Source organism: Empidonax traillii, unplaced genomic scaffold (genome assembly GCF_003031625.1).
Source record: "Empidonax traillii isolate 1590-97213 ecotype Southwest subspecies unplaced genomic scaffold, ASM303162v1 scaffold152:size925058, whole genome shotgun sequence".
NCBI lineage: Eukaryota > Metazoa > Chordata > Aves > Passeriformes > Tyrannidae > Empidonax > Empidonax traillii.
The window spans coordinates 372812-399171 of record NW_020955345.1 but is presented as its reverse complement, the minus strand read 5'-3'; the positions used below and the strand labels follow the sequence as shown (position 1 = coordinate 399171).

At 47.5% G+C, this 26360-nt stretch overlaps 1 protein-coding gene across 1 annotated transcript; it reads right to left on the bottom strand.

Annotated features, from left to right (window-relative positions):
* Positions 1 to 1787: 1787 nt before the first annotated feature.
* On the bottom strand, positions 1788 to 26360 carry TMOD1 (tropomodulin 1). Its single transcript, XM_027884682.1, has 10 exons — positions 26302 to 26360; positions 17263 to 17426; positions 15249 to 15405; positions 11778 to 11897; positions 9208 to 9297; positions 8642 to 8772; positions 6955 to 7062; positions 5543 to 5686; positions 4873 to 5017; positions 1788 to 2860 (listed from the first exon to the last, which is right to left on the bottom strand). The coding sequence occupies exons 2-10, from the start codon at positions 17380 to 17382 to the stop codon at positions 2796 to 2798; spliced, it is 1080 nt and encodes a 359-aa protein (XP_027740483.1). The 5' UTR covers positions 17383 to 17426; positions 26302 to 26360; the 3' UTR covers positions 1788 to 2795.

Here is a 26360-nt window from a genome sequence, read left to right as displayed (position 1 = left end):
CTGTCAGCAGGTCTGGAACACTGTAATCAGTTTGTTTGTAAGGCTGTTTCAATATCACCAGTACAGAATGGCAACAACTAGACTTTGTACGTAAACTTTTGAAACATCCATGATGATAAAATAACCTTTAGTGCTTCCATTAGATTTTTTTCTTTTTAAGTACTGCACAAATACACTTCACCTGTTGTGTTGGAGGTGCTAATTCTGCTGAGGTAAATGCTGAAGCCTAGATAGTCTGCCACGTGGTAGACCTGGCCACAAGGTACAATTCTCCTGGGAGCTCTTTGGCAGCTGGGGATTCTACCTCAAAGGCAGAGGGGAGCCATGAGGCCTCTTCTGGTTCTTGCTGCACTAAGGCAAGGAAGGAGAAGTGTTTGAGATGTACAGATGGAGTCCCATAAAGCCACGTTCCCTCTGCTGCAGAGTGGAGAGAGGGGTAAGAGACACCCTTGGCCTCCTTCTTGCAAGTTATCCCATAAGCAGCTCTGTATCCTGTTTTCTGGATTAGTTTAGTTGGATTAATACAAATAAGGACTTGCCATGTGAAATGCTTTGTGGTAATGCCTGAGAGAAAGCACATTAGCTCCAGGAGAGGGAAGACTTTTGCCTGTTGACTACCAGATGCTGCAGTAACCAAATGGCTTTTTTTCATCCTTTTCCCGGAGAGCTGTTGGGACAAATGGTGATGCATTTGCTCCTAAATACTACCATTTTGTAGCTCCCTTGCTGCACAGCTTAATACCTTTGACCACAAGGCCTGATGGCTCAGCACTGTCTCTGCTGCGCAGCACTTGGCTGTCGGATGTATCTTGCAGCAAAGCGGCCCTGTGAGGATCAGCTGAGGAACCTGGAATGATCCTGCCACCTTTATATACCTTTGGGCTGCATGGATGCTGCTGTAGTGAAACACAGGACAAAATTCTTGTCTTTTTTTTTTTTTCCTTTCCTTTTTTACGGGCTGGGTTTTATTTTTCATGTAGCAAAAGATGCTGTAGTAGTATCCATGGTAGTGCTCCCTGTTCTGCAGATGCATCCCCTTGCATGTCTGGGTTTCTTAGCACCATCAGGATTTTCCAGGATAAGATGCACCTATGTTCTTCTGAAGCTGAGCCTGTACCATGCAAATTTGAGTGGATGGCTCAGCTGAAACTGTGTGGTTCTGATTTGATGATTTAGCTGGCCATTTTGAAGTCTGCAGCGCACATGGAAGAAAGTGGCTGTCTGCCAGTTTCTTCATTTTGATATGCTTTCAAGTGTTTTTCTTCTGTAGTCTCTTCATTTTCTGATACAGAACTTGCACAGTGGGGAAAAGAAGCTGTAGTGGAGCACTTTATATGACACCACTGGCACATTTGTTAAGATTTGAAGAGCAATGGGTATGTTTCCCACATTGCTGAATAGCGTTTCTTTGCTTTGCTGGTCAGAGCTAAACCGTTGGTGGTGTTTGCACACAAGCTCTGAAGAAGCCTGTGGGACTCTTTCCAGAATATGTGTAAAAGGCTGAAAAACTCCACTCTTAACAGACATTTAAAGGGAGATTTCTGTCAACAGAGAACATTTTCTGGGACGTGTCATCTGACCAAGGTTAAGGCTTCAGCCCAGCAGCACTTCTTCCAGGAAACTCTTGCTAGGAAGCAGGATCCCACCCACATTAACAGTGGGACTTTCGAATGTGATGGTGCTGGGTCCAGTCCACTGCGTGTCTGGGAGCCGCACAAAGGCCTGTGGGGAATTCCTCCCAGGCTAGATGACGGGTGTAGACTGACAAAAAGCTGTCAGACCGTGCGCAGTGCAAGTTCAGAGTTGTGGGTATTTCACTTCACAGCCTTTCTAGGGCACAACATTTATTCTTGCATTTATGTGGACGTAAGGGACAGCAGTAAAAAGAAACAATTCCTAGCAGAACAGAATTTAATTAGTGGTCATGGTCATCTAGACAAAACAGCAAAGAGAGAATTTGACTTGTTTCCAGCGAATATCTGGACAAATGCTTTTAACATAAAGAAGCTGAAAGGAGTGGGAATTAAAAGAGAAGGCTCTCATTTGCTGATTAGTTTGGCCATCTCTTTGGGGTTAGAATTTGTATCACTTCTCTAAAAGTAACTGTTTTCTTCAGATGTGCATTGAAGGATATTGACCCCATCCTGAACCACTTGATTTTTGAGACTCTGTTTTATAATTGGTGGCCTTAAGTTCCATTTATGCCAGGGGTGGAGTTCAGGTTTTTTACTAAGAAACACGGGGATGCATTTGAAGCAGCATCTCCAATTAAATGATTCAGCAAATGTCGGTAAAAAATGGTAGCTCACAATTCTTGAAATTAGCCATGTTTCCAGACAGTAGAAGTGCTTGTTAAACAGTTGCTCCTCTATAGTTACTTGAGATCAACTTGGAAAAAAATAAAGTATTTTTTTAATACTTCTATAATTTGTGTGAAACAATTGTATCTTTCACTCATGCATACCACATCCTAACTTTATGAAACACCGTGCAGGAAGTTTATATAAAATTAAGTCCCAGGGTAATTAAAGTCACTTTTACACTGGGATGTGCTCTAAACTGAGATTGCATAAAACTGACAGGTTGTTATTGGCTTGAATAGTTTCCAACTCTACAGAAAACATCACCAGTCCTACTGGATAAAATCTTCATAAAAACTATAGCCACTAGTTAATTTAAACTGTTAGTGCATAAAACAGAACCGAGGCACCACAAATACTCTGTCAAGGCACTTATTGCCTTTAGATTTCCACAGTGCAGCACAGATCACCGGGAATGACCTCCATAGCCAGGCACTACACTCCAGTTCTGCACTTGGGAAAAATAGGCCCATTCAACTCTGCAAGTCTTCTCTTCCTCACTGAAAAAGAAAAGAAAGAGGAGTCGGTCATGGCAGTGGGAAAATGTGGATGGCAGGCTTGGCTTTAGTGCTGTGGAAAGGAGTTGAGAGATGTACTTTCTGACAGGAGAGAAACAGGATATTCAGCTTCTGAATACCTGCTTTAAGCAGCAGGCACAGCCTTACATAGTTTAAAACCAAGGAAGGTAAGATGAGGTTTCTCTCCCTATGGGTTTTTAAGGTCAGAAGCTACTTGCAGCCTTACCTCCCTTATTCTACAGTCAGTTGTATTTCACACAGTTTATCTATGTAACTGGATTTTGGCCAGTCCATCATCAGATGCTAACTGATGTAGAAACAATGGGAGATGCATGCCACAGTTTTTCATTTGCTAGTTTTTACTCACTTGCCTTTTCAAAATTTAAAAAAAAAAAAAAATTAAAAAAATATATATAATTTCTTATCCTGAGCCTCTAGGCTCCAGTCCTCTGATCATGGTTAACACAGTCAAAGCAGCCTCATATCTAGCCTTAAAACTGATTCACACCTCTGACAGCTACATTCACGACTTTTCAAGAAATATGTGCAAAGAAAAACAACAAAAAAAATTATAAAGAGGATGCAAAAGTTAGCTCATGAGGATGAATGTAAAATCCTTCATAGATGGTTCATACAGAGTATCTTAGAGAACAGAAGCTATGGGACCAAAACCATGTTCTGGTAGCATCAGCTGATGATAAGCAAAAGTATTGAAGTGGAGCACAAGGAGAGCGCTATTGCTGACAGGGAGGAAAATAAAGTTTTTCTGTACTTATACATTGTAGAGCTGAGATTCTATTGCCAGAGACCATCAGACTGATGAGTATGAGCTGCAAACAAGAACCAAATCAGTCCAAAAATGCAGTTCTTAATGGTCAAAGAGGCAAAATGCACAACTGTTAACATGGAAGGCAAGTTGTGAATTCATCTCCTTAACAGCAGGAACAATTAAAATACTAGGTTTAAATCTTTCAGCTGATTACTTTGAATGCCAGGTGCTGCAGAGTCGTTCAAAATCTTGCTCTGTTCCAAAGGACAGGAAATAGCAAGCCTTTCCCAGTGCAGCTCTCTAGTGACCAGGAATGCAGCCACAGGCAGAATAAATACGCAGTGAACCATGAGACTGGGTATTTTGTGTGATCCCTGAAGAACTGGCACATACCTCTGCTTGGATGTGCTTCCTAGGAGCAGAGGACCGGCTGACACAAGGTTTATTTGTGTGATTTGTGTTTAAAACACCACATATTTATCATCTGCCCCGATATAACAGCCGCTGAGTACAGTGTGATGGGTGTGTTAGCTGTGCCCAGTGCTGCTCTGCTGGCCTGATCTCCAGAGCTCCACAGCAGCCTGTAGCCAAGCAATGGAAAGCCTCTGAAATGGCAGTCTGCAGGCTTGCCCACATTTTGCTTCACAAGCTCTTCTGATCACTTCATTGAGAGTATAAAGATAACTCAGCCACGTGGCTTCCCACGTCTCCCTAGAAACAGTTCCAGCTTGTTTCACTGAAGGGGATGGGCCAAATCCTACTGCTGTCCAAGTTCAACTCTACTACTTTTCATCTCCTTGTTAAAGTGGGAATGAAGCTGGAGGAAGACAAGCAGTTGGCAGGAATCACAAGCGCCAGCACATAACCCATGTGCCATATGCTGTAGCACAAGCTGTACCGAACCGCATCAGCAGCTCTTGCTCCTTTCCAACAACACCCACTGTCACTGCAAAAATCCTTACCTCTTCTTGGAGTTTTAGCTGCCCAGTGTCTCCAAGTTTGGAGCACAACCCATTGCCTGCCCGACAGCAGCTGCATTGAGGGACCAGGTGGTGAAGGCTGCCCCTCTCCTTGAAGGGCAAATCATCATCAGGCCCTTCAAGAGGTGGATTCTAATTCATACACATCTACCAGAGCTTTCACGTGGGCAGTTCTGCCCTAATCCCACCAGAAATCGCCCACAGGGCCTTCCTATACTTCCTGGCTTGCAGCCAACCTGACTCACCTAGGTCGTTGTTATTCATCATAGCGTTGGAGGCACGAAGCCGGGGACCTTGCTGAGTGAAATGGTACCCAAACTTCAGTAGGGAGGTGTTTTTTTCCAACATATTTGCGATTTCCATTTCTACTTTGTTGCCCAAGGGCTGGCTCTTTTGAAAATAGAAAACAGAAAATCAACAGAAAATCACGTCAGAGGGTGATTCAGAGTGAGCACTTAGATCTGTCATGTCCACCTCTTCCCTCCTTCTCTGGAGCTGCTGGTTCATTTGACATTTCTGACTTGGAGCTGGTAAAACAAACCACTGGCCTGTTTCTGGTACAACTGAGTGGCTCCAGCTGCTCCAGCAGACATTCCCACAAGTTCGTTTGCCCAAAGACTTTATTTCTTGGACAGATTAACAGCTACGAGACATCTGGAGAAACTAGGATTTTGAACTCCCAGTCATCTGTCCCTGAGCTCCCCGTAGCTCAGCTGCTTCAGCCTCTGGGTTTCTCAGGGAGCTTAACTTGCTACGGCATCTGCACGCTCTACAGGTCTCCTTCGCTTTCCATTGCATTTTAGGAAACTGCAGCAGAAACTGGGGGCTGAGAGCTGCCAGCCTCCACCCTGACCAGCCACTCAGTTCCCCACAGCCAGGGCATGCTCCCTTGCCCAGAGCTGTCACCCCCTTTACCTGGTTGTCGATGCGCAGCTCTACCAGCGATGTGTTGCCCTGGAGCACCTCAACAATAGCAAGGATCCCTGACCCAGAGATGAAGTTTGATTCCACGTTCAGGCTCTTCAGCGTGTTGTTGACCTTCAGCATTTCTGCCAGGGCCTGTGGGCAGGAAGAACTGGCAGTCAGACTGGCAGGGGCAGAGCACCCCAGGGCAGCAGGGGTTCAGCTCCCCTCGCCTCCAGGAGGGTCCTGTGTGCGGAGCAGTTTCACTGCCACCAGATGGAATTGCTCTGTGCAGAGTGAAGGGGCTGCCCCACCGCTGCAGGGGGATTCTTGAACATGAGCATGCTGGAGGCCACAGCAAAACCTGACTGGGTCCCTGCCTGCACTGCGCGGGGCTGAGATGCTCCCCATTATAGCAGGCAGAGAGAGGAGCATCTGTCTTGAACAAGGGGTTCTCTACATCCAAGGTGTCCTCCCAAGTGGCAGCACAACCATATTAATGACTTTTGCTTCCCTCAGCAGGTAAGACCACAGGTGGGCTGGAACACTCCCAACCCCCCTGACCTGATCAGATGATCTCATATCGTACAAACTGTGTGGGAATATTCATCTGTGTCACAAAAGAGAAGGCACAGAGGGTGATGCCCAAGTGGCAGGGCTGACCTGTACCCACAGCACTTGGCCCCACAGCTACCCTGGCCCTGCTCAGTGCCCCTGGAGCCCTCACGTAGCACCAGTGCTGCACAAGTGTGTGTGGAGGTAGGTAGGGGTCACCTGGGTAGGTGAGCAAAAATTAGCTGCCATGGTGCTGGAGAAGTATGCAAAGATGCAGCCTGGAAGGTAGCATGAGGGCCAGGCAGAATGTTCCACACCTCTCTGCATGCCCACTGATACTTAGGATCACGCACAGCAGCCAGAAAGACCCATTATCACCTACAGAGGCCACACATGAGAGTCCTTCTGCACACATCTGCACAAAGGAATATACGAAGGAGAGCTGGAGCAGACGTGTGCAAGGGGAGGAAGAGGTGTGCACACATCAGCACACATCCTTGTACCAACAGAAAGGAACCTCCAGAGAGAGACAAACTGCTTTTAGAGAATGCCACTAGGGAGCCAGTTCTTGTCCCGTGCTCCTTTTCTGGGAGGTCCTTTAGGACCACTGTGAGACTGAGTGGGGTTAAAGGACTGTACCCTGAAGTCTCTGTAGCTGAAAAAGGAAGTGAAGGAACCAATGCCTGTCAGTTGCTGACTTCCACTAGTGCTCCCAAAACTGAAGCACCTGCACCAAACACCAGAGGTATGGAACGTGCCAAACGTGACATAAGGTGCAGAACCAGTCAGTCAGTCAGTCATGCCGAGAACACCTTGCCTGAGAACAGCTCCTGTCACAACATTAGGATAATGAGCCCACAAGTACTTACAAAAGCAACAGGATCGTTGCTCCGTGTCCCAACTATACTGAACTTCTTCACATACGTGTTGTTCTTGAGCGCTTCCGCAAAAGCCTTTAAAGTCGGGATGGGAATATTCTGTGAAAGGAAATGCAGGCAACTTATGTTAGGCCATCATCTGTATGAAGGAATAAGCAACACATTTAAAAGATATTGCTAATTTCCCATCAAGGTCAAATCACCAAATGCAGCGAAGTAATTCAGGAAGGTGTCGAAAAGAGTTTTAACAAGTTCTTTTGCTTAATCAGCGTGGCCTGAGGAGCACGGCAATGCCTCCATCCCATGTTGTACTCTGCTAAAAGCTCACTGCCTTGATTTGAAGCCACGTCTCTGCTGTTTGATTGTTTGATTTAATTGCCCAGAAACTGAGCAATGTAGGAACACAGGTGTTGTGGGGAGGTAACTAGGATCTGTGAGCCCACAGAGCTCCTGTGCTTCCTGGTACAACGACAGCTCTGAGTAACATTCACGTCTTATTCAGAAAATTTCCACCTACAGGGCCTGATCTAGAAAGGCCTGAAAGGATCTGCTTGTAACACAAATCAGACACCTCTGAGTATTTTATACAGCATCTTTCAGGCTAACATTTGTCGTGCTAGGTCTAATCAGACTGAAAAAAAAAAAATCCATGCTGCTTATTCTGAGTTCCTTCAAAATGAGTATTTTTCACTTACCAAGCATTTTAGATACCCTTCCCAAATGCACAAATTTTCACCTAACATTGTAAGTGGGTGGTATCCTCGCCTTGGACTTCTTGCCACACCATTTGGATCCCACCATGTGGAACCACCAGTACTCAAAAGTCGTCTGCAAAGCCATAACACAGAACCCAGTAGCTTACAGTCTCCCCTGTCACTCCTTTGTTCTCCAAACCATGTCCCAAAGTCATGAGTTTAACATACAAAAATAGTACCTGCCTGCCAGACCCTCAGCCTTGTGTCCTCAAGGGACAGGGTCACTAGCCAGAATCTAATACATGAAAGTAAAAATACTTTTGTTATGGAAAGGTGCAGGTAGCATGGCAAAAAAGTCTTTAATGTGCACATGCAGTTAACCATGTTCTTGCTGTTTGGCTATGCCATCATTCAACAGGCCTCATAGAACAGAAACTGTATTTTTTCCATAGATGTATGTGTCCTAAAGGCAACGTAAGAAGTGGTGCTATGTCCTGACTTGCTTTCTACAAGAAGTAAAAGAGCTCCACAGAAGGGATGAGTGGGAGATGGACAGGGCCACCCAAAAGAAAGGTTTCTTCATATTTTCATGGCAAGTGTCAGGATTAAGAAGCCTTTTATCTCCCCACCATTTTATAATACACATAAACAGCCCCTCCACCAAATATGCCTGACTGAATCATCAAAGAAACCTAGAATGCCTTTAACCAGACAGTCTGGGGTTGGGGGTCTCCCCAAACTACCCTCAACACAGCTTCATTCTTCCAGGCACTTAGAGGAGTCCTTTTGCTACCAACCCCAAGCCTTTGTTCCAGGTAAGAATCCCTGTTGCCCACAGTGGGGATGGGAAGCACTGGTGTTTTTTGTTGGGCTACATTCTGTTATGGTACTGCTCTGTGCAGCAAAACAGCCTTGGCCTCTGCCTTCTGTGTTCAAATGTTCCAGCCTGTTATTAAGAGAGGAGGGGAGAAAGGAGCAAGTACCATAATATTGTTAAGGTTGACTTCCTCAAGATCAGGGTCATTGCTTTGTATTCGTTTCAGAGTTTCCTCCACGTCTGTTGAGTTTGGTTCCTCATCAGGAACTGGTTTGTACTGTGTGGGCTTAATCACACCTGCAAGTGAAAAGCAACACATATGAAACCAAAAGCACCCTGAGCGGCAGTATGTTTTCTTTGGATGTGTTTCTCCTCTTCCAGAAGCAGAGATGGAAACATGGGAGATGGAAGAATGACCTGACAAACAGACACGAGATGAGTGTCACAGGACAGCCAGTACCTTCAAGGTCCAAATCTGGGTGACAGAAGAAAGACAGACCACTTCCATGGGGCTGTTCCCGGGGCTGTGCTAGCTCCCCGGCGGCACCAGGGAAGTGGCTGAGACCATGCTGGCTCTCACAAGGCAAGGATGCACCAGAGGTGGCCCCAGCAGTCACAGGCTGCTCTGATATTCATGGCTCTAACCTTCAGCCTAAAAATAATTCCCACTTTGCCTCTGCTAGCAGCTTCAAAGCCAACTGCTGCAGCCTGCTAATGCTCTAAATCACTTACTGTTGAGCCCCTCTTTGTTCACGATGGTGCTGCTCCCCAGTGCCTCATAGTACTGCTGGTTACTCATCAAGGTGTGCATGCCAAGGATGGCTATGGAAAAAGAAAAGGAGAACATGACTTATTGCAGGCTCCAAAGCCAGGAAAAGACACATAGATGCTGTCTGGGACAGGAGTAGTGTATTACCTTTCCCTGTGCAAGCTTGGAACAACATGCAAAGGCAGGACAAAGCCCCCCTAAATACATGACAGGGCTCAAATGTGCTCCCTTATTTATTCCAATGTAGCATGATTCACTGGAGAAAAGGAACATCAGCTTGTGGACAACAAACAGACACACAGTCAAGGCTTCCAAGTAGCCTTCCTGACTTGGTAACACACAAAAATAGTGAGGAGAAGACAGTACAGCACTCAAAAAAAATGTGATTGGTAGGCTTTAATGCAAGGGGCCCAGTCCAGCAGGAGCCTGCACATTCTTGTCACCCAGTTTGTGAAATGGGCTGTGCCCCACACAGAGCCAGACCGATGCCAAGACAGCAACATATGAGGTGACTGTCACCTGAAGCATGGCAATGCTCAGCATGTTTTTACCCAGAAACAAGCCTGGGTTAAAATGAACACATCTTGAACAAATCTTAAGCTGTGGACAGACACAGTGGTCAATGTAATAAATTTCTCCCTAAAATTCAAGTATGCCACCACAAAAGCACGTTGCGTTCCCATGAGCTGCTCCTCTTAGGCTTGGCTGGCACTAGTCTGTCACCATTTTCTCGTTGCTTTGGCCTAGAAATGCTGGAAGTTGCAGGACAAGGCTATCCTTGAAGCCCAGGTCCTGAATAGCATGTGTTATGGTGACAGCTCATCGTGACTCCAGGTCTGGGGTTGCACAGGCAGGACACTCTGCAGCAAAATGTGTCAGTGGACTTCCCCGTGGCCACAGCACATCCCCAGCTGGATCTCACAGAGCCAAGCAGTCTCTATTTGAAACTCTTGAGTGAGGCTGGGCACTTTGAGTTTGCTTGTTTGTATTTTAGCTGTTCCTTTTCTGTGTTGTGTTCCCACAGACGAAATTTTCAGGGGTGCAACACAGCTTGGAAAAGTCATTTGCAGGCTCAGCACCTTGGGGACATGCATACCCCCCAAAACACAGCTTATTTGGGCAATGAAATCTCTCCATCCACCAGGAGTGTGAGTATCTGGACTGCAGAGAGAGGCAAGGACCTGCTATCATGACCTCTCAGGGGCTTTGAGGGTTTGAGTTTGTGCTGGTCGACAAGAGGGACCTGCTGTTTCCAAGTCTGGTGCTTGCTGTGTATTCTCCAAAGGAACTCAAGCAGAATGAAGGCATCCCATTTCTGTCTCTCTCAGCTGACCAAAGGCAGGGGAGCCCTTCCAGGATGACTTGGGAGCCGCCCTCCTGGCCTTGCCAAGGAAGGGATCCAATACATCACAGCTGACGATCATTGCTGCTAAACAGGCAGGAGTAAAATGAGCCCTGCTAAACAGGCAGGAGCAAGGCTGTCACTGTCAATATTGAGATTTCAGGACAGCGTGTATCACATCACTACTGCTGCCACTTCAAGTGTATTCTCCCAGCAATTGCTGAACAAGGTGCCCTGAATAGCATTTCCCTGGAAAACTAATTGCTGCACAGACACGGAGAAAGGCGGATTTGATATGATAGGGCTTTTAAGGACTCTAGGATAATAGTAAAAAAGCAAAATCCAGAGATGCAATCAGTACTTGGACAGGGCACATATGTTGGAAGCCCTAATGCAGAAACACATTTCTAAGGTGAAATACTGAATTATTATATAGAAGATGTCTAGTGGGTGTACTTATTTTACAGACTTTCTTACAGACTTCTGAAGAGGAGGGCACTTCTAGGGAATATGGAATTCTGAAAGAGACAAAACTGGAAGAAGAAAGAAGCCAGTATCCTTGAAAGGTTCATTGACTGCTAGAGCAGCAGGGCACATGTGAGCTCCGTAAAACGCCGTGGGGTGTCCATATGCTCCTTTGGCCGAGGCATGCCCTGTCCCAGTCACAGAGCTAAGTCCATGCTATGGGCCTCAGCAAGAGACCAGTATTGTCATTTGACTGACTGGCTGCACAAATCACAAGAAATCCATAGCTTTAAAAATGTGTTGAAAAAGCTCTTTAACAAACAGCAGCCCTGAGTGCCCTGTGAAAGAGTTCTCTAACCTGACAGCTCCTTTAGTAGGTCCCACAAGAAATCCATATTCCATGTGCTTGACTGTTTCCTAAGGTTTGGTTTGAAGAAAGCTTTGCTCTTGAAGGTATAGTCTGTGGCAGAGACAAGAAGATATCGAACAGCACACACTGTTCCCTTGATAAATCCTTCTTCTCCCTCCTCAGCTTTGGTCCATGCTCCTGATTAAATCACATGGGCTGAGAGTAACTCTTTTTAACAAAGAAATAAGTACTATCAGAACTGACAGCATTCAGATAAACAGCAAAAAATACAATAGCTCCTTTCCCACAAAAGGACAAATAAAAAACCCTTAATAGTTGAACTACTTGAATGCACAATTATTGTGAAACTATTTTACCAGCAATGTCACAGAGCTCTGCATCAGAGGCATTAGCAAGGGCTTCCTCCAGTTCCGGCTCCAGAGTCACACTTTCCAAAACAGGATCCATTGGCTTCTGCTTGGGGATCCAAGCTTTTCCTATAAATGCAAAGTGAGGTCACTCTCAGTGTAGTTGCAGCACCTATTCCACAGCTAGCTGTGCAGACACATTTCCATGGTTTGAGATTAGAACCCACAGTGGAAAGGACATAAGGGGCACAAGAACGTAGAGAAAAGTAAGGGGATACACTGAATCCCTTCCCAGCTTGGTCTGAGTGCTGCTGTGATGTGGGCCAGGAGGCACCTGCAGACACCTCCAGCGTGGAGCTGGGCCCTTTCACCAGGCTCTGTCTACAGAAGCCCCACAGTACTTTTGTCCAGGATCGTGGCTGTTCATAGCATAGCACCCAAAGCCACACCAGCAGGGCTCTGCAGGACTTCACTTCTTTGAAGGCTGCACAAAAGGGGTGAAGGTTTGCCAGCTCTCACATGGACAAAGAGAGGCCAGCAGCCTGGACCCAACACTGTGCGGGATCAGTCCTGCCACTGAGACAGTTCCTATTGCTAACTCCAAGTGCATATGGGCAGGGTAGACGGCACATCCGTCAAAAGAGGGTGGAAAGGAGGTGGTGGAGGGATCTGGCAGCAGGCAGAGAGAGCAGTTCAGTGAACACAAAGGATGCAAGAAGGATCAGGCTTGGGGCAGCTGGTTTAGCTCAGCCTTGCTGCAAAGGGCATGCCAGATAGAGACCTCTGTGCCTTATCTCCCAGGACAGCAAAAAGCCAAGGAACAGACCTTTCAAAGGTCTGTTCAAATTGAAAAGGTGCAAATCAACAGGTCCTGGGAACATAAAGTTGGCATCTCGGTTGCTTGCTCATGGCCTTTTCCTAAGAAGGGCGCCCAGAAGGACAAGAAGGTGTGTGGTGAGTGGTGCAGCTCCAGCCCAGCTCTGAATACAGTGGGCTCCCTGGCACTCCCCCATCCCACTGCCCATGGTGATCACCAGCCAAGCCATGACCCTTTCTGTGCTGGAGCTGGCTGCATCCTAGGCATGGGGCAGTGGGTAGGGTTGGTGGCACTGCTTGGCTGCTCCCAGCTCCAAACCACTGGGAGTTGGGAGCAGCCAGTAAAGGGCACCACTAAAGGGCAGCAGATCTCTTCATAGAGATGGAACAGGACAGGTCTGAGATCTCACCAACCTGTGACTGCCCAAAAGAAAAGAGAGAGGCTTGTGGTGTTTTAACACACCACAGTAGAGAGCAGCCTGTTGGGTGAACCCAGTGCTGCTGAGATTCGAGTAGAAGGAGGAGGGCTCTCGGAGCACTTTGGAGCAGTCCCCTCCCTAAAATAGTCCAGGATCACTGCAGAGATAGCAAGTGCAAAATGCTTGGCCTGGCATGCCAGCCAGGACTATTTTTGTCCCCTCTCTGAAATCAGAGTCAGCAGCACCAAAGGGGAGAAACAAAGATCCTGCTGCTCAGGCGTGTGCAGAAACAGAAGGGGCTAAATTTAGCCTCAAGGAAGAAGCAACTGCACCTCAGGCTCCCCGGTATGAAATGGAGGCTGCCATAAACAGCCTTTTGCACAACAGTTCGTCTCCTGCCTGTGCGCTGTCACCCTGACAGAGAGGGCAGGAATCTGCCTCCTGGGACACAGCTGCTCTCACAAAAATAGGCAGAGCGTCATGTGTGCCTGCAGAGCCACGCATCTTCTGGGTACTCAGCAGCAAAATATCTGCACTGGCTCGGTGCGGAGATCTGGAACCCCTGTCCCATCCAATGCATGGCTTGGGAGACTGCACATACTGTCTGGTCTGTGCAACATCAGCAGGGAACAGGAGAAACTGGGCAAATTTATTTCTCCTGTCCATGCAGTAACTCTTTTCTTCACCAAAATTTCTGTGGTTTAATTCTAAGTTAATTTTAATTAACTAATAGTTAATTTCTTGCTTCTAGAAAGTGTCGTGTCTCAGCCATGCTTTGTTACAAGACTGAACTTTAAATTAAATGGTGAATGTTAACACAGTGTTTTATGCCATGTATGAACAGCCCAACTCCTACCCTGTCCAGCAGCACGGCCAGGGAGAGCACCTCCCATGGACAAACTAGTAAATCACCCTCCAAATGTGGTGATTTATTTACAGCTCTGTCACAGCTGTGAATATGTAATTTACCATCTCTGGCTCACAGTCAATGCAAGTAGTGTCTCCTCTCAACAGCGTGTTACAAGTGAAAATATGTTTAATGCATCTGAGATCATATCAGGCTGAAGTATGAGGAGTTCAGACCAGAAGCTGAAGACTCAAGATGTCTGAAATACCTCTATCCCTTGCAGAGTGCTGCTTCTATCTTCTGGGCTAGGGAATGTCTGAAATTACTAAACTGGTCTTCCTGATTGCACTCAATTTACTCTTTTAATTTATTTTTCTTTTCTTCTTTTTAGTCTAAAAATACCACCTCAGGTTTTATTACGTGAACAGATTTAACACAAGCTCTTCCTAAGAGAGCCATGTGATTCTGTAAGGAGATACCTTCAGGAAAGACCTCAGTTGGAAAACCTCCTCAATATGTCCACATTTTCATGCACTTCTTGTTTGACACAGGGCAACCATTAATGTGAACAGTGTTCAACCAGATCATCTGCTGCAGGGGGACCATGGTACAGAGGGAGACACAACAGCAGAAGAGAAATGCTGAGAAGCTTATCAAACCCAGAAGCAAGGACTGGCTAGCCCATGTCCCATGTCAGATGACATTAAGAGTGCTAATGGGAAAAGGAAAGTTATTTGCATGGTGGGTCATGTACGAGGAGAACCGGAAAAGATGCCAGAAGCAGAGGAAAGAGAAGAGGCAACCTTGCTGACAGGACTCAGGGCCATGCAGAGCATGAGTGCAGCTGCTGCTGTAGGGTATGGTGCAGGGAGACACAAATGTGACCTGCAGGAGGCTGGGAAATAAAACTGCAGTTGTTAAGAGGTGATGGAGATTAGAAGGGAACTGTTGGGACTCATCACAGCTGTGGAGAGCTGTGGAGTTTCTGTATGGTGAGAGGCTCAGAGTGTTGGGATGGAGCGTGAAAGGAAAAGTGCAACATGGAGCACAGCACGCAGAGCTCACAGGAGGATGGGGCAGAGGAGGAGACAAGACGAGAGGATAGAAGATGATGTCGTTTCCAGAGCCTGATACAGCTGCAGTGGCAGCTGGGGACAGACTGAGGCTGCACAGTGGTACAGATTCTGTCCAGTACTTAACAATATATCAAGTAGTACCCAAATCAGCAGGCACAGGGACCTCTTGAGCACACCCCAGTTTATCAGGGGTTAGACAGCAGAGAGCAGATTCACCACCTCAGTGGCGTCAAAATTAAGTTTTAGCAATACAGGTTAGACACAACCCTTCTCCTGTGCCTTCATTGTGATACACCCTGCGTAGTGCAGAGGATGACCATACCTCTCTTTTCACCCGTGAAAGGAACCAAGTCTTCTCTGTCTTTAATGTCCTTTGCTTGCTTTTCTAGGTGGGCCATGAGTTCCTCCCTTTTGAAGGGGCCAGTTGGTGGCTTTTGCGTCTGATCCCGCTGCCGCAACCCTGCCGGCAGCAAGGCGTTCTAGACACGAAGGGGAGAAACACAGGTTACCTGTGCAGGCCGTGATCTCCATCCATCAAACACTCTCCCCTCTCCACTTCCCTCACTGCACTGCCTTTCTTCCACATTGCTGGGTAATTCACTTCTCCTTGTGTAAAAGGTTATCTCCATCCAGCCCCACTAATTCCCACATCATCCAAGACATGTGATGTTCCTTCCCTGCTCCAGTTTCAAATGCTGCCAAATGGATGTTCTCTGCAACTGCAGCTCCAGCTCTTTCTTCTGGAGGCTCTCAGGCATCTTCTACCCCCTATTTGAGTCTGTTCAAGTGCCCACACACCCCATATGTCCCAACAAGAATCAGCTCAGTGAAATCTCATGATTTCTCACAGACCAGACCAGAGAGTCATGGTGCTGCCTTCTGCCCTTCACGGTCCCTCACAAAACTGCAGGCAGGGTCTCACAGAGAAGGTCACTCGGTTGCAGAACAAGACCCCTGTGAACCTCAGCCTGTTTTCAAACTGCCTCCTTGCTATTCAGTCACATAACCACCACGGGAAGTTGCTTTGTGCCTGACACATACGGCACGTAAACACCTGCTTATATTTAAATATAGAACAGCCTTAATGCAGTAAGACTATTCCCAGATTTGACACTAAGCATGTTCTTTAAAGCTTTACTGGATAGAAGTCAACATTTACTTTTTAAGACATTCAAGGTGATGTTGAACAACGCACTGATTTTTCCATGCCCACCTGATAAAAGTAGTCCATTACAATTTAAATCTGTTTCAGTGAAAAGCCTGGGAAGGAAAATTACTAACAGGAGGCAATTAGACCCAGGCAGCCTTGGAGGGCAACAGAGGAGAACTCTGTGAATGTCCAAGCAGGGAGGAGTAGGAGACAGTTTTCTTCCTCAGGCTTCATGCTGTGAGAGGTAACCATGCAATCTTCAGGCTTTAACTTCTGCTCTCAGACTACAGCTGTACTGACAGCTGTCCACAATTATTTTACCTTTCTGCATCTTTCACAGAATGCTGCCTGCCTCCGTGTCTTCTGAGGCAGCTGGAACTGAGACAGCCCATCAGCCCAGACATTTAATCCTGGGAGCTAGCTTGCCACCTCTTAAATATTTTCCTATGTTGCAATTAAAAATACTGATGATGCAATCTACACGTCCCGTCATTTACTTCAGAAACACTAACTGCATGTTGCAGGAACAATTTCTCACTTGGCAGTGCCCAAACTCATCATATAACACTGCCATAACCCAGAGGCCTGCCAGTTGGCTCTGCACATCCCCTGCTAGGGCCGTGGGACAATGCTGCCTCCAAAAACCTTTCATCAGCTTGGCACCAGCAGACCCCATGTTTGCATATATGCAGCTCCTGCTGATGTTGGGAGGTTGCTAAAAATAAATTGCCCCACTTTGCAAAACTCTGGGATTTGGCTTTCTGCCTAAATGGAGGAAAATATAGACCATTTGAAGTTTGTTACAAAAACCCCACAACCCAACAAACCACAAAACATTCCCTCCAAGGTGGCCTGATCAGAAAGAGAGATCCATTTTGTGCAGATTTACTGCCCTGCACCAGCACTGGCTCATATTGGTGCTACAAATCACAGTGCTTGTCACATCTGAGCACGCAAGCTGGGGAAAGAGCAGGAAAACAGAAACAAAGACACACATCTGGACTGGGCTTCCAATGGCAAAAACTTCTGCTCACCTGCAGCCAGTCTCTTCCACTCTTGCACTGAGTACCAAGGATCCCAAAGGATCTGCAAAGGTTCCCACTAAAATAGAGATTACTAATGCAGCCCATTCCCCCACAACTACGGAGATTTATCACCCAGCAAATCTCAGTCAAAAATCACTTACATCAGGATCCAGCTCTTCCAGTTCATTCTCTAACTTCCTGAGCTCCTCCTCTGTCAGAGCTCCAAGGATCTTGTCTTCATCCAGGTCTCGGTACTTTTCTAGCTCCTTTCTGTAGGACATCTTGGAGGAGTCTCGTGGATCTCACTTTTATGCTGAAACAGAACCTGAAATGAAAACAAGACTGAACACGTGAAACATGACACTGTAGCCTGTCTGGTTGGGGAACACTGAACACCCCAGAGCTGCAGAAGATTTATGCCTAAAGCATGGCTGATTTCTAAGACAGACCAGATTGCTCAGGGCTCCCCACCCGTATCCTACATGCACATAACAGTCCATGGTGATGAGAGTGGCATAACTCCCAGCAGCTCATTGCCCCATCACAGACTTATGGGGCAGCACTTTGGGGAAGAACTTTGTACAGGGCCCTGCCTACAGATGTTTTTTCTGCAAGCAATGGTATATGTTAATGAGGTGTCCTAGGCATTTATTTCCTTGAAGGAACAATAAACCAGAAATCATCAATAAACCCGAAGTCTGCGGTTCTCATGTCCTTACGAGCCCCCAGTAACACCTCCCTGCACTTGGCACTCCAGATAACATTGTCACCAGATGGGAAACCAGATTTGTAGCACCACTGAGTACCTCTGAGCCCTGCAACCCTCCATGAGGCTGCAGTGCACAGAACTTCTGCCTGTGTTTTAAAGCCACAAGGAGATCAGGAAGTATTATTCACACACGTCTAGGAGGCTGCCAGCTAAACCCACCTTCCCTGAGACAACACATCTGAGCAGCTGCCAGCTAAGCAGATGACTTGTGTGTGCTACTGCATGTTCTAAACCAACCCTGCAAGAAGAGAAGTGGGACTAATGTACTGAATGGCCCATGTGGATAATTCCTGCTGACCCAGGGGTGGCCCACATCTCCCAATATAAAATGCCATACACAATCACACACGTGTAAGTGGACCTCTGCAAGCAAAAAGACTGTAGAGGACCTTCTGCAAGGGTCACTGTGTTTAATATGTTCAGGTTGATACAACACACAAAACTGTATCCAACTCTGCTCTTTTGCTGACAGTCTCCTTCTGTTCCATAGTACTGTCTGTATATTTACATTTTCTGGCTCAGTTTTTGTGCAGAAAACTGAACTCTAGATATTATAAAGTGACTTTTCCCAAAGTTTTGCTCTTCCCTTAACGTAATGACATTTACATTAAAATAACAGCAAGGTCTATGCATTTTTTAAGGAGCCAAACATCTTTCAAGGGACAGATTATGCTCTTATGATCATTGCTCTTCATTAGTGGAGAAGTTTCCTTATACAAGTTACAACATAGTTGCTGTTCTAGATAGGAAAATTATCTTTAGCTTGGTCACAAAAGGGCACAGTAACACACACATGCTTGCTCAACGGCAAGCCCTTAAATTTAGAGCTGTCATCTGGTCAGACATTTGGGTTCCCACTGGCGTGATGGCAATTCCTGCATCGCTTGCATTCCTGCCACTCGCCACTTAGGAGGTGAAGTGCCAGGAGATGGTGCCTCCTGGATGAGAGAAACAGCCCCTGAAGCTCCCAGAGCTGGGGGCTGAGAAGGTGAAACCCAGCTTTTCACTGGGCTGGTTTGCTCCATGCAGTGACCATCTGGTCACTGTGGGCACCGGCATCCAGGGCAGCAGGAGGGTAAAGGAGGGACCACACGTGGTGGGGCCCCATGGGTTTGGGTAAAAGAGGCAGTGGGGACTCCTACATGCCTGTGCTTTACCAACACCCTGCAGCAGTCAGTGCAAGGCTCCTTGAGAGATGAGACTGGCATGCAGCAGCTGTGCAACCACACCAGTCAGCCCACGAGCCACATCCAGCAGCTCATCCTCTGCAAGACTGCCCTTCCTGCTGGCATAGAGAAGGGCAGAGCCTTTACTGCAGTTACCCCTGAACGCTGATGAGTGAGATCCTAGAAAAGCAGCCTGGATTCGGATCTGGGGATGTGCTGTGCCACCGCAACCTTAGATTGAAGTGCACGAACCACGACCAGTTTGCACTTCATATGCGATTTTTAGTTTTGACCCTTTTGCTGTGGAAGGAGCTGGAGCCAGGAGTAGGCAGGAAGGCAGAGGATAGCCCACCCCAGGCTGCTAAATTTCCCGTAATGGCTTAAAATACCTACACCTGCCATGCACATGGCACTCTCTGTCTTGGCTACGTGAGGACAACTACTCCCAGAGGCAGCCGCAGTCACTTCCCAGCAATCCAGGCTGGTCTGCAAGCATGGCTTATCTGGGACCAGAGCGCAGCCCCCTCAGGGCTGACCTTGCTGTCTCCCACCAGAAGGACAGAAATGTCAGCACCAAGAGGTGAAAGGCAGGACAGACGTCGGATGTCAGTGCACACAGGCAACACTTCTGGAAAACGCTTCAGGTTTCAAAGCATCTTGCAGAGATATGAAGCCGGGGCTGCATATAGCAAAGGCCCTGAGGGTTGAGGACAGGTGCAGAGCCTGCTGAAACAGAGCTGAAATCTCTGTGGGGAGAATTTTGTTTGCCACCTACCCCAGTCAGAGCTGCTGGGAGGGGACAGTGCCCTCACAGTGTTGCTGATGCAGCCGGATGGTGCTTGCAGCTCGCACAGCTCCCGCAGAGAGCACATCAGGAGCACTGCTTGACTGGAGCACTCGCCCTGCCTGCAGCAGCGGGACATTCTGTGCTGCTCCCCTGCCTGTTGAACGAGCTGTTCAGCATCGTGTCCTCCAGCACAGCCTCCAGGACCAGCATGTTCACTGGCTCTCCCTTATCTCTACCTCCCAGCCCTCTTCTACCCCTATCTTGCTAATGAGTGCTGGGAGAAAAAGCAAAAGAGCCCATCTGCTGTAAATGGCAAGAGGGCTTTGTACTGCCAAAAATAAGAAAGCAGGTAAATTCTGCCTCAGCACAACTATTTTCATTTACACAGCGTGCTGAAACAACCACCGCCACAAACAGCTCTCCCTGGCTCCTGCTGGGGTACAAGCACAGCCTGACACCGGTCCTACCCCCAGCTGAGCTCAAACAAAACAACGAGATCCTCCAGCACATCTGCAGTGTTACATTCAAATTTTAAATCCACGAATTGCTAAACAGTCAGGGAGGGAAGAGTTAACCATAACTCACAACAAATCTCCATCATATCTATTTGCAGTGCTCAAATAAGACGGCGCCTTTGATTTCCCTCTATTTTTCATTAAACTTACCACTTTTCATTCAGTCAGCTAAGGAAGCATCACAAAAGAATACACAAGTAATGTGCAGAAACTGTACAGGACCAACACTATTACAATTTTAAGACCTGAAAACATAAAAATTCATATAGACTACCAAGAGAGCAAGATATTAGGTCTCATTGGTCAAAGAACTTGTCAAACACATGAGAAGGCAGCGCAAACGCTTACACTTGGTAAGTCTGAGAAGCACATAGGTGGGAATCCACGATGATCATTAAAAATGTTAAAGGAGAAAAATTAAATTGGATGGGGAGATAGACATAGGTCATCTACAGGGAAAACCGTTCCTGTCAGGAGTATAGGAAAACGAAACAAAACAAAACAGGCAACATTTATGATTACGAAGGGGATGGAATAGTTTCTTTCTGAAGAGTCCAAATCTGCTGAACAAATATATGGATGCTGAAAACAAGCAAAAATGAAAAGTATCCTGTACGATACTGGACATAATCACTGATCCACCACCAAAAGGCAGAGAATGGGAAATCTGAGTACTCTGGCCCATGATAAGAGCCATGACTGAAAAAAATAAGATCCCTGTCCTAGACGACCCTCAAATCTACTGCAAAACTTCTTCTGTGGGCTGAAATTTGAAAGGAGATCAAGGGGCTTCTTTTCTGGCATAAGGAGGTGGCCAAATGTCACCAACTTAGATACTGAATATTCTTGGAAAAACTGCCAAATTTGAAGGCAGAAGACTATTCAGGATAAAAACTGTTTTTAAGCAGCAGTGGAGGTAGAAATTACCCTCGTGGCTTCAGAACAGTCCCTATTTGACTCACACAGCATTTTGATTTATGAGGGTGGTTTTTTTTATAGCTTAAGTATAAACCTGAGTCAAAGTTTAGAGCTATTATTTTTGTAATTTAAAAATAACAAACCAATGTCAACCAAGCCCTCTGCATTTGCTACAACTTTTTTTTTTCTTTTTTCTTTTCTTTGATTTGTAGCATAACTTTAAAGATAAATGCCAGAGTTGTGGGGTTTTTTTTGGTTTGCTTTTTGGGCTTGTTAGTTTTGGTTGGTTGGTTTTTTGTTTGTTGTTTGTTTAGGAACAATACATAGCTCAAGTGACCATTTCCCTAAACTCAACAGAAATTAGGTACTTTCTGTGCATACACTTACACCTCAGTGAATCACCCAGGGGTAGATCCAAGACTCACACTGTGCAGATGAGAGGAGCAAATCAGCTCCAGCCTGTTCCTAAATGAAAACTGTGTTTTTATGTGGCCTGTCAGTCCTCTGGTAAACCTTAAAGCCATTAGCTAACCCTCAATGAAATCTCATGCAGGACCCAAACCCTAATTTATCATCAAGCTGCACTTGTGTGCAAAGGCTCTGTCAGCCCTGAGCTCTCCTCTGGATGACAGTCAAGGAATGAAAAAGAGCTGGGGCATTTGCAGACAGATCTAAGGGAAAACAGGGGATACCAGAAGCACTTGGAGGAGGGGTAGCTGTGACATGTGGTAGAGCTGGAGCAGCAAAATCCCCAGTAGGGATGAAGGACAAAAAAGTCTCTGCTGACTCTGCTGCTCATAGGACAACTTTCAAACCCTGAGCTTGCATCCCAGCACACTTGGATGTGGGTGTGCAAGAACCTGACTCCATAGCCACCCTGATGTTTGAGTCACTGAGCAACCCAGCATCATCAGTTCCTTGGAGTTTCAAGAACTGAACAACAGATCATGGCCAGATCCAGTAGCAGAGGAGGAAAAGATGAATATCAGCTCCTACTGAGACCATACCTGAAAACACGAATCTATGTGAATTTTGCAAAAACCCATTACGAAATCAGAGCAGAGCAGAGCAGAGGAGGAGCTGGATCCATCCCCAGTGTCAAAACACAGCTGTACACAATCATAGTCTTGACCACTGTGTTCTTGCTATCACCAGTCACCCTGCTCACGAGGGATGTCAGTGTAGTTGGGCTGCTACAGGAATGGTCTCCTCCTAACACACAGCTGGATGCCGCATCCAACTTGATGTCCCCTAGTAGAAAACAGGTCTTCCCAAGTTGCAGGGAGACCAGTACAGGGCCATCAGGATGGGCAGGAGGCTGGAACACATAAGTTGTGAGGAGAAACAGAGGGAACTGGACTTTTTCAGCATCGAGAGAGGAATGCTGCAGAGGGAATCTAATTGCAGTCAGTCAGTCGTGCGCTGCCTAAAGGGAAAGGGTTTCTAAAGACAAAAGCAGACTTTCCTTAGAGGTGCACAGAAGGGGCAACACAAACAGCCTGAGGCAAGGGGAAGCCTCCTTGATGGAGAAGTGGTGCAGCCCTTGGATGGGGTTCAGAGAGGTGGTGGAATCTCCATCCTTGGGTGTACAACGCTCAACTAGTCAAAGCCTGGGGGAAACTGATCTAAATACGGGACTAGGCCTGCTCAGAGGAGAACACTGGACAAGGAACTTCCAGAGTTCCCTTCCCAAACAAAATTTCTCTGACTTGGTCTCAAAAGAATGCACAGGTATGTTCAACTGTCCAGGTTCCTCCTCTGAACGCCAGGAGGTTACACAGGATGGGAACTGGGCTGCAAGCTGACCCCCTACATTTCACAAGAACTTGCTTTCTGCACTCATCAGTTTGAATTCTGATTCTAGTTCAACACAAGAGGGTTTAGCTCCCTTTCCCCTGAAACAGTTAAACCGCTACTAGTTTCAACACGACTGAAATTCTCCTTGCTCCTGCAGCATGACAGTGAGTCACTCAGCCTCCAGGAGACCATCACAGTACCTTGTTTTGCAGCTTTCTCACACTGAGGAGCCCTTGTGCAGCTTGTGGAGCAACCGAGCATCATCTGGAACAGTTCTTAATAAAACAGAGCCTACAAGACAGTTGATGTCCCCAGCCTCTGCTGACCAAGCAATGCCCATCAGGCATATCTTCATCTCTTATTCTTTCCAGGGCAGAGCTGGCAGTGCCAGCACATTCATTCCCTGGATGAGGAGTATGGACAGAGAAAAGACAGTGGATATTCCAGATGGTGAGAAGCTCTGTCCTGTTGGAGTCAGAAAGCAGAGCTCAGCATACACTCTCATTGCTTCAGGCAAGCCAGCCATCAACTAGAAACACTGAGGCCTCAGCTTCCTGGCAAAATCTCATGCCTAAGCAAACCCAACAGAGAGTCTGCTGTCCCTTCAGGAAACCTAAACTTCTCCAAGGAAGGTCTAGATATCCTCCGGTTTGGTAAAAATCTCCCAACTGGCAGCTGTTAACCTAAGACATCCTGAAATTCATATTTGAAAGGAAACATCTGGAAGAAGGCATTTTGGATCTATTAAAGAACACCGTGACTTCTGCCTCTCCCAGTGACATGCTAGCCATGCAGAACACATGACACTGTTTGGAGTCATCCTCACTACCCAGAAACCTGCAGCAACCCTGAAGCTCAATAGGCCATAGACAAGACTTACTGATGATGACACTGCATTCCTGTGGGTATCCTCATGCCAGAGCTGACATTCCCACTCTTGCACATGACAGCTCCACAGCAAACACCTTGTTGTCTGATGTCATGCACGCACCATGGAGGGCTCCCTGTGCTCAACCAAAGTGACCTCTCCCTTTATCCAACAGTGCTGAGAAAAGTCTCATGCTGGTTGCCCTCTCCTGAGTCTTCCTCTCTCAGGTCTTCCTCTGTCAGGATTCAGGTCCTGATACTCAGAAACCGCCTGTATCTCCTCACCCTCCTCTTGTCAACACTCCTGGAGCCTGCAAGCCACACAACTCAGTACTGGCTCTTACCAAGTGGTCTTTCTCACCAGCAAATAGCCTGGATGTTTGGTGACCAGCCCAAGACCTGCCAAAGCCCTGACACAAAGCATCCCAGCTGTATCTCTGCCACTTCACATATTTTTTAAGGCACACACTTGTAAAGCACAGTTATGTGTTCTCCTATTTGGGGTGAGGTTCTCTCATGCACCTGGCATGCACTTAGTTGCTTAATTACTAATCCCAATGAAAAGTGCGTGGGCACACTTAAGTCATTAGTGACACCGAGCGCTCAGTTCCCCTCTGTAACTTGAACCTTTCACTTGGAAACTTTGCAGACAGCACAGTCTACTCTGAAAAGGGATCCTGGATTTCTTTCCTGAGTTCCTGTTAGTCCCCAGATGGACACCCCTGTTCCTCTGGCAGGGGATACGATGGGTGTAATGTGAACACAGGAGCAGAAAGGCTTCTGCCCTGCACTGAGCGGTGCCTTCCATAGACAATGGCCATGTCCTGTGAAACAGCCCTGCCAGACTGCCAGGCACAAAGCACAGCAAGCTGTTAGCATTAACACACCTGTGTCTGCGTGTCCCAATCCCACCCCACTGCTAGCGTGGCTAAAGCAGAGGGGATGGAAAGGAAGTGGTGCAGCCAATAAGCCCTGCATGTGTTGATGCCCAATGAATACTGTAGCAAAATGAGTACTGTTTCAGCAGAAATGAGTGTGTGGTGTACACTGGCTACTGAATCTGAATGAGGCACTTGAGAGAGGTGAGACCACCACATAATCCTCCAAGGCCTGCAGAAATGAAGATACCACCTCCAGCTGGGAAAGCTGCTCAGCTGCACAATGCTTGAATGGGGCAGAGTTCTGGGGAAGCACCACCTCAACTTTGCTTCCATGTTTCTCCCCAGGTTGCAATCAGCAGGGATTTTATGTACACTTAAAAACAACCTCAGCCACAGGGCTGAGCACCCTTCTGGCTCAAGGCCCAATAGCCAAGGAAAGATGCAAAGCAAGTAGAGAGGACCTCCACATAAGGGTGGAGCAGCTGGCCCAGAAGGGATGCAGAGGACAAAGGATTCTGCCCAACAAACCATGCGTGACCATTTCAAAACCAGAAGCAGGTAGATGAGCACATCAGGATGGCACATGAGTTCCCCCCAGAAGCTGTGTCCATCAGAGTGAAGAAATGTTAACTTTGGGATAAGCAGTGCCTTTCAATCAAAGCAGACAAAGTACAGCTACAGAAAGTATGGCTATTTGAAGCTGGACAAAGTGTGGCCATGGAAAATACACCACAAGGACTCAAGGAGCCTTTCCTCCTGCTAGTTTCTACTTTTCCTTTACAAAAGCAGCACAGCTTTCTATTGACCCGTTGTCTGGAAAACAATTTCCTAGAAGACCTCCCAGGACTACAAACGCATTGGCATTAAAAAAATAAAAAAGAACTCTTAGTGCCCTTTGCAACCCGCTCAGCGTGGTGCAGGGCCCTCTCTTCCCTCCCCGCTCCAGCACCCCCTCGATCCCCGCCGGGGACTGCCGCGGACACGCGTGAGCGCTGCCTCTGCCGAGGGACACAGCCACCCTCATCCCGGGGACACCGGCTGCCTGCCGGGGGACACAGTCACTCTCAGATCCCGGAGACACCGGCTGCCTGCCGGGGGACACAGTCACTCTCAGATCCCGGAGACACCGGCTGCCTGCCGAAGGACACAGCCGCCCTCATCCCGGGAACACCGGCTGCCGCAGCGCCCGCCGCCGGCTCCGCGCATCCCGGCTCCGCGCACCCCACTCCGGGCACGGCTGCCGGCAGGCAGGCAAGTGTGCAGGCAGGCAAGTGTGCAGGCGAGCAGAGAGAGGCAGGCGGACATGCACGCATGGAGGGAAGCAGGCGGGGAGGGAGACCCAACACCCGGGCAGAGCCCCCCCCACCCCGTCCGGCGTAATTAGGAAGGCAGCGGCCGCTATTTATATCGAGCCGGTGCCGCCCGGTGCCGGACAAATATTCTGCCCAGATATGGGCCGGGCCGGGCCGGGCCCACCGCGCCGCCGCCAGCTTACCGCACCTGTAAGCCGAGCAGAGCCGAGCCGAGCCGAGCCGAGCCGAGCCCGGGCGGAGCGTCCT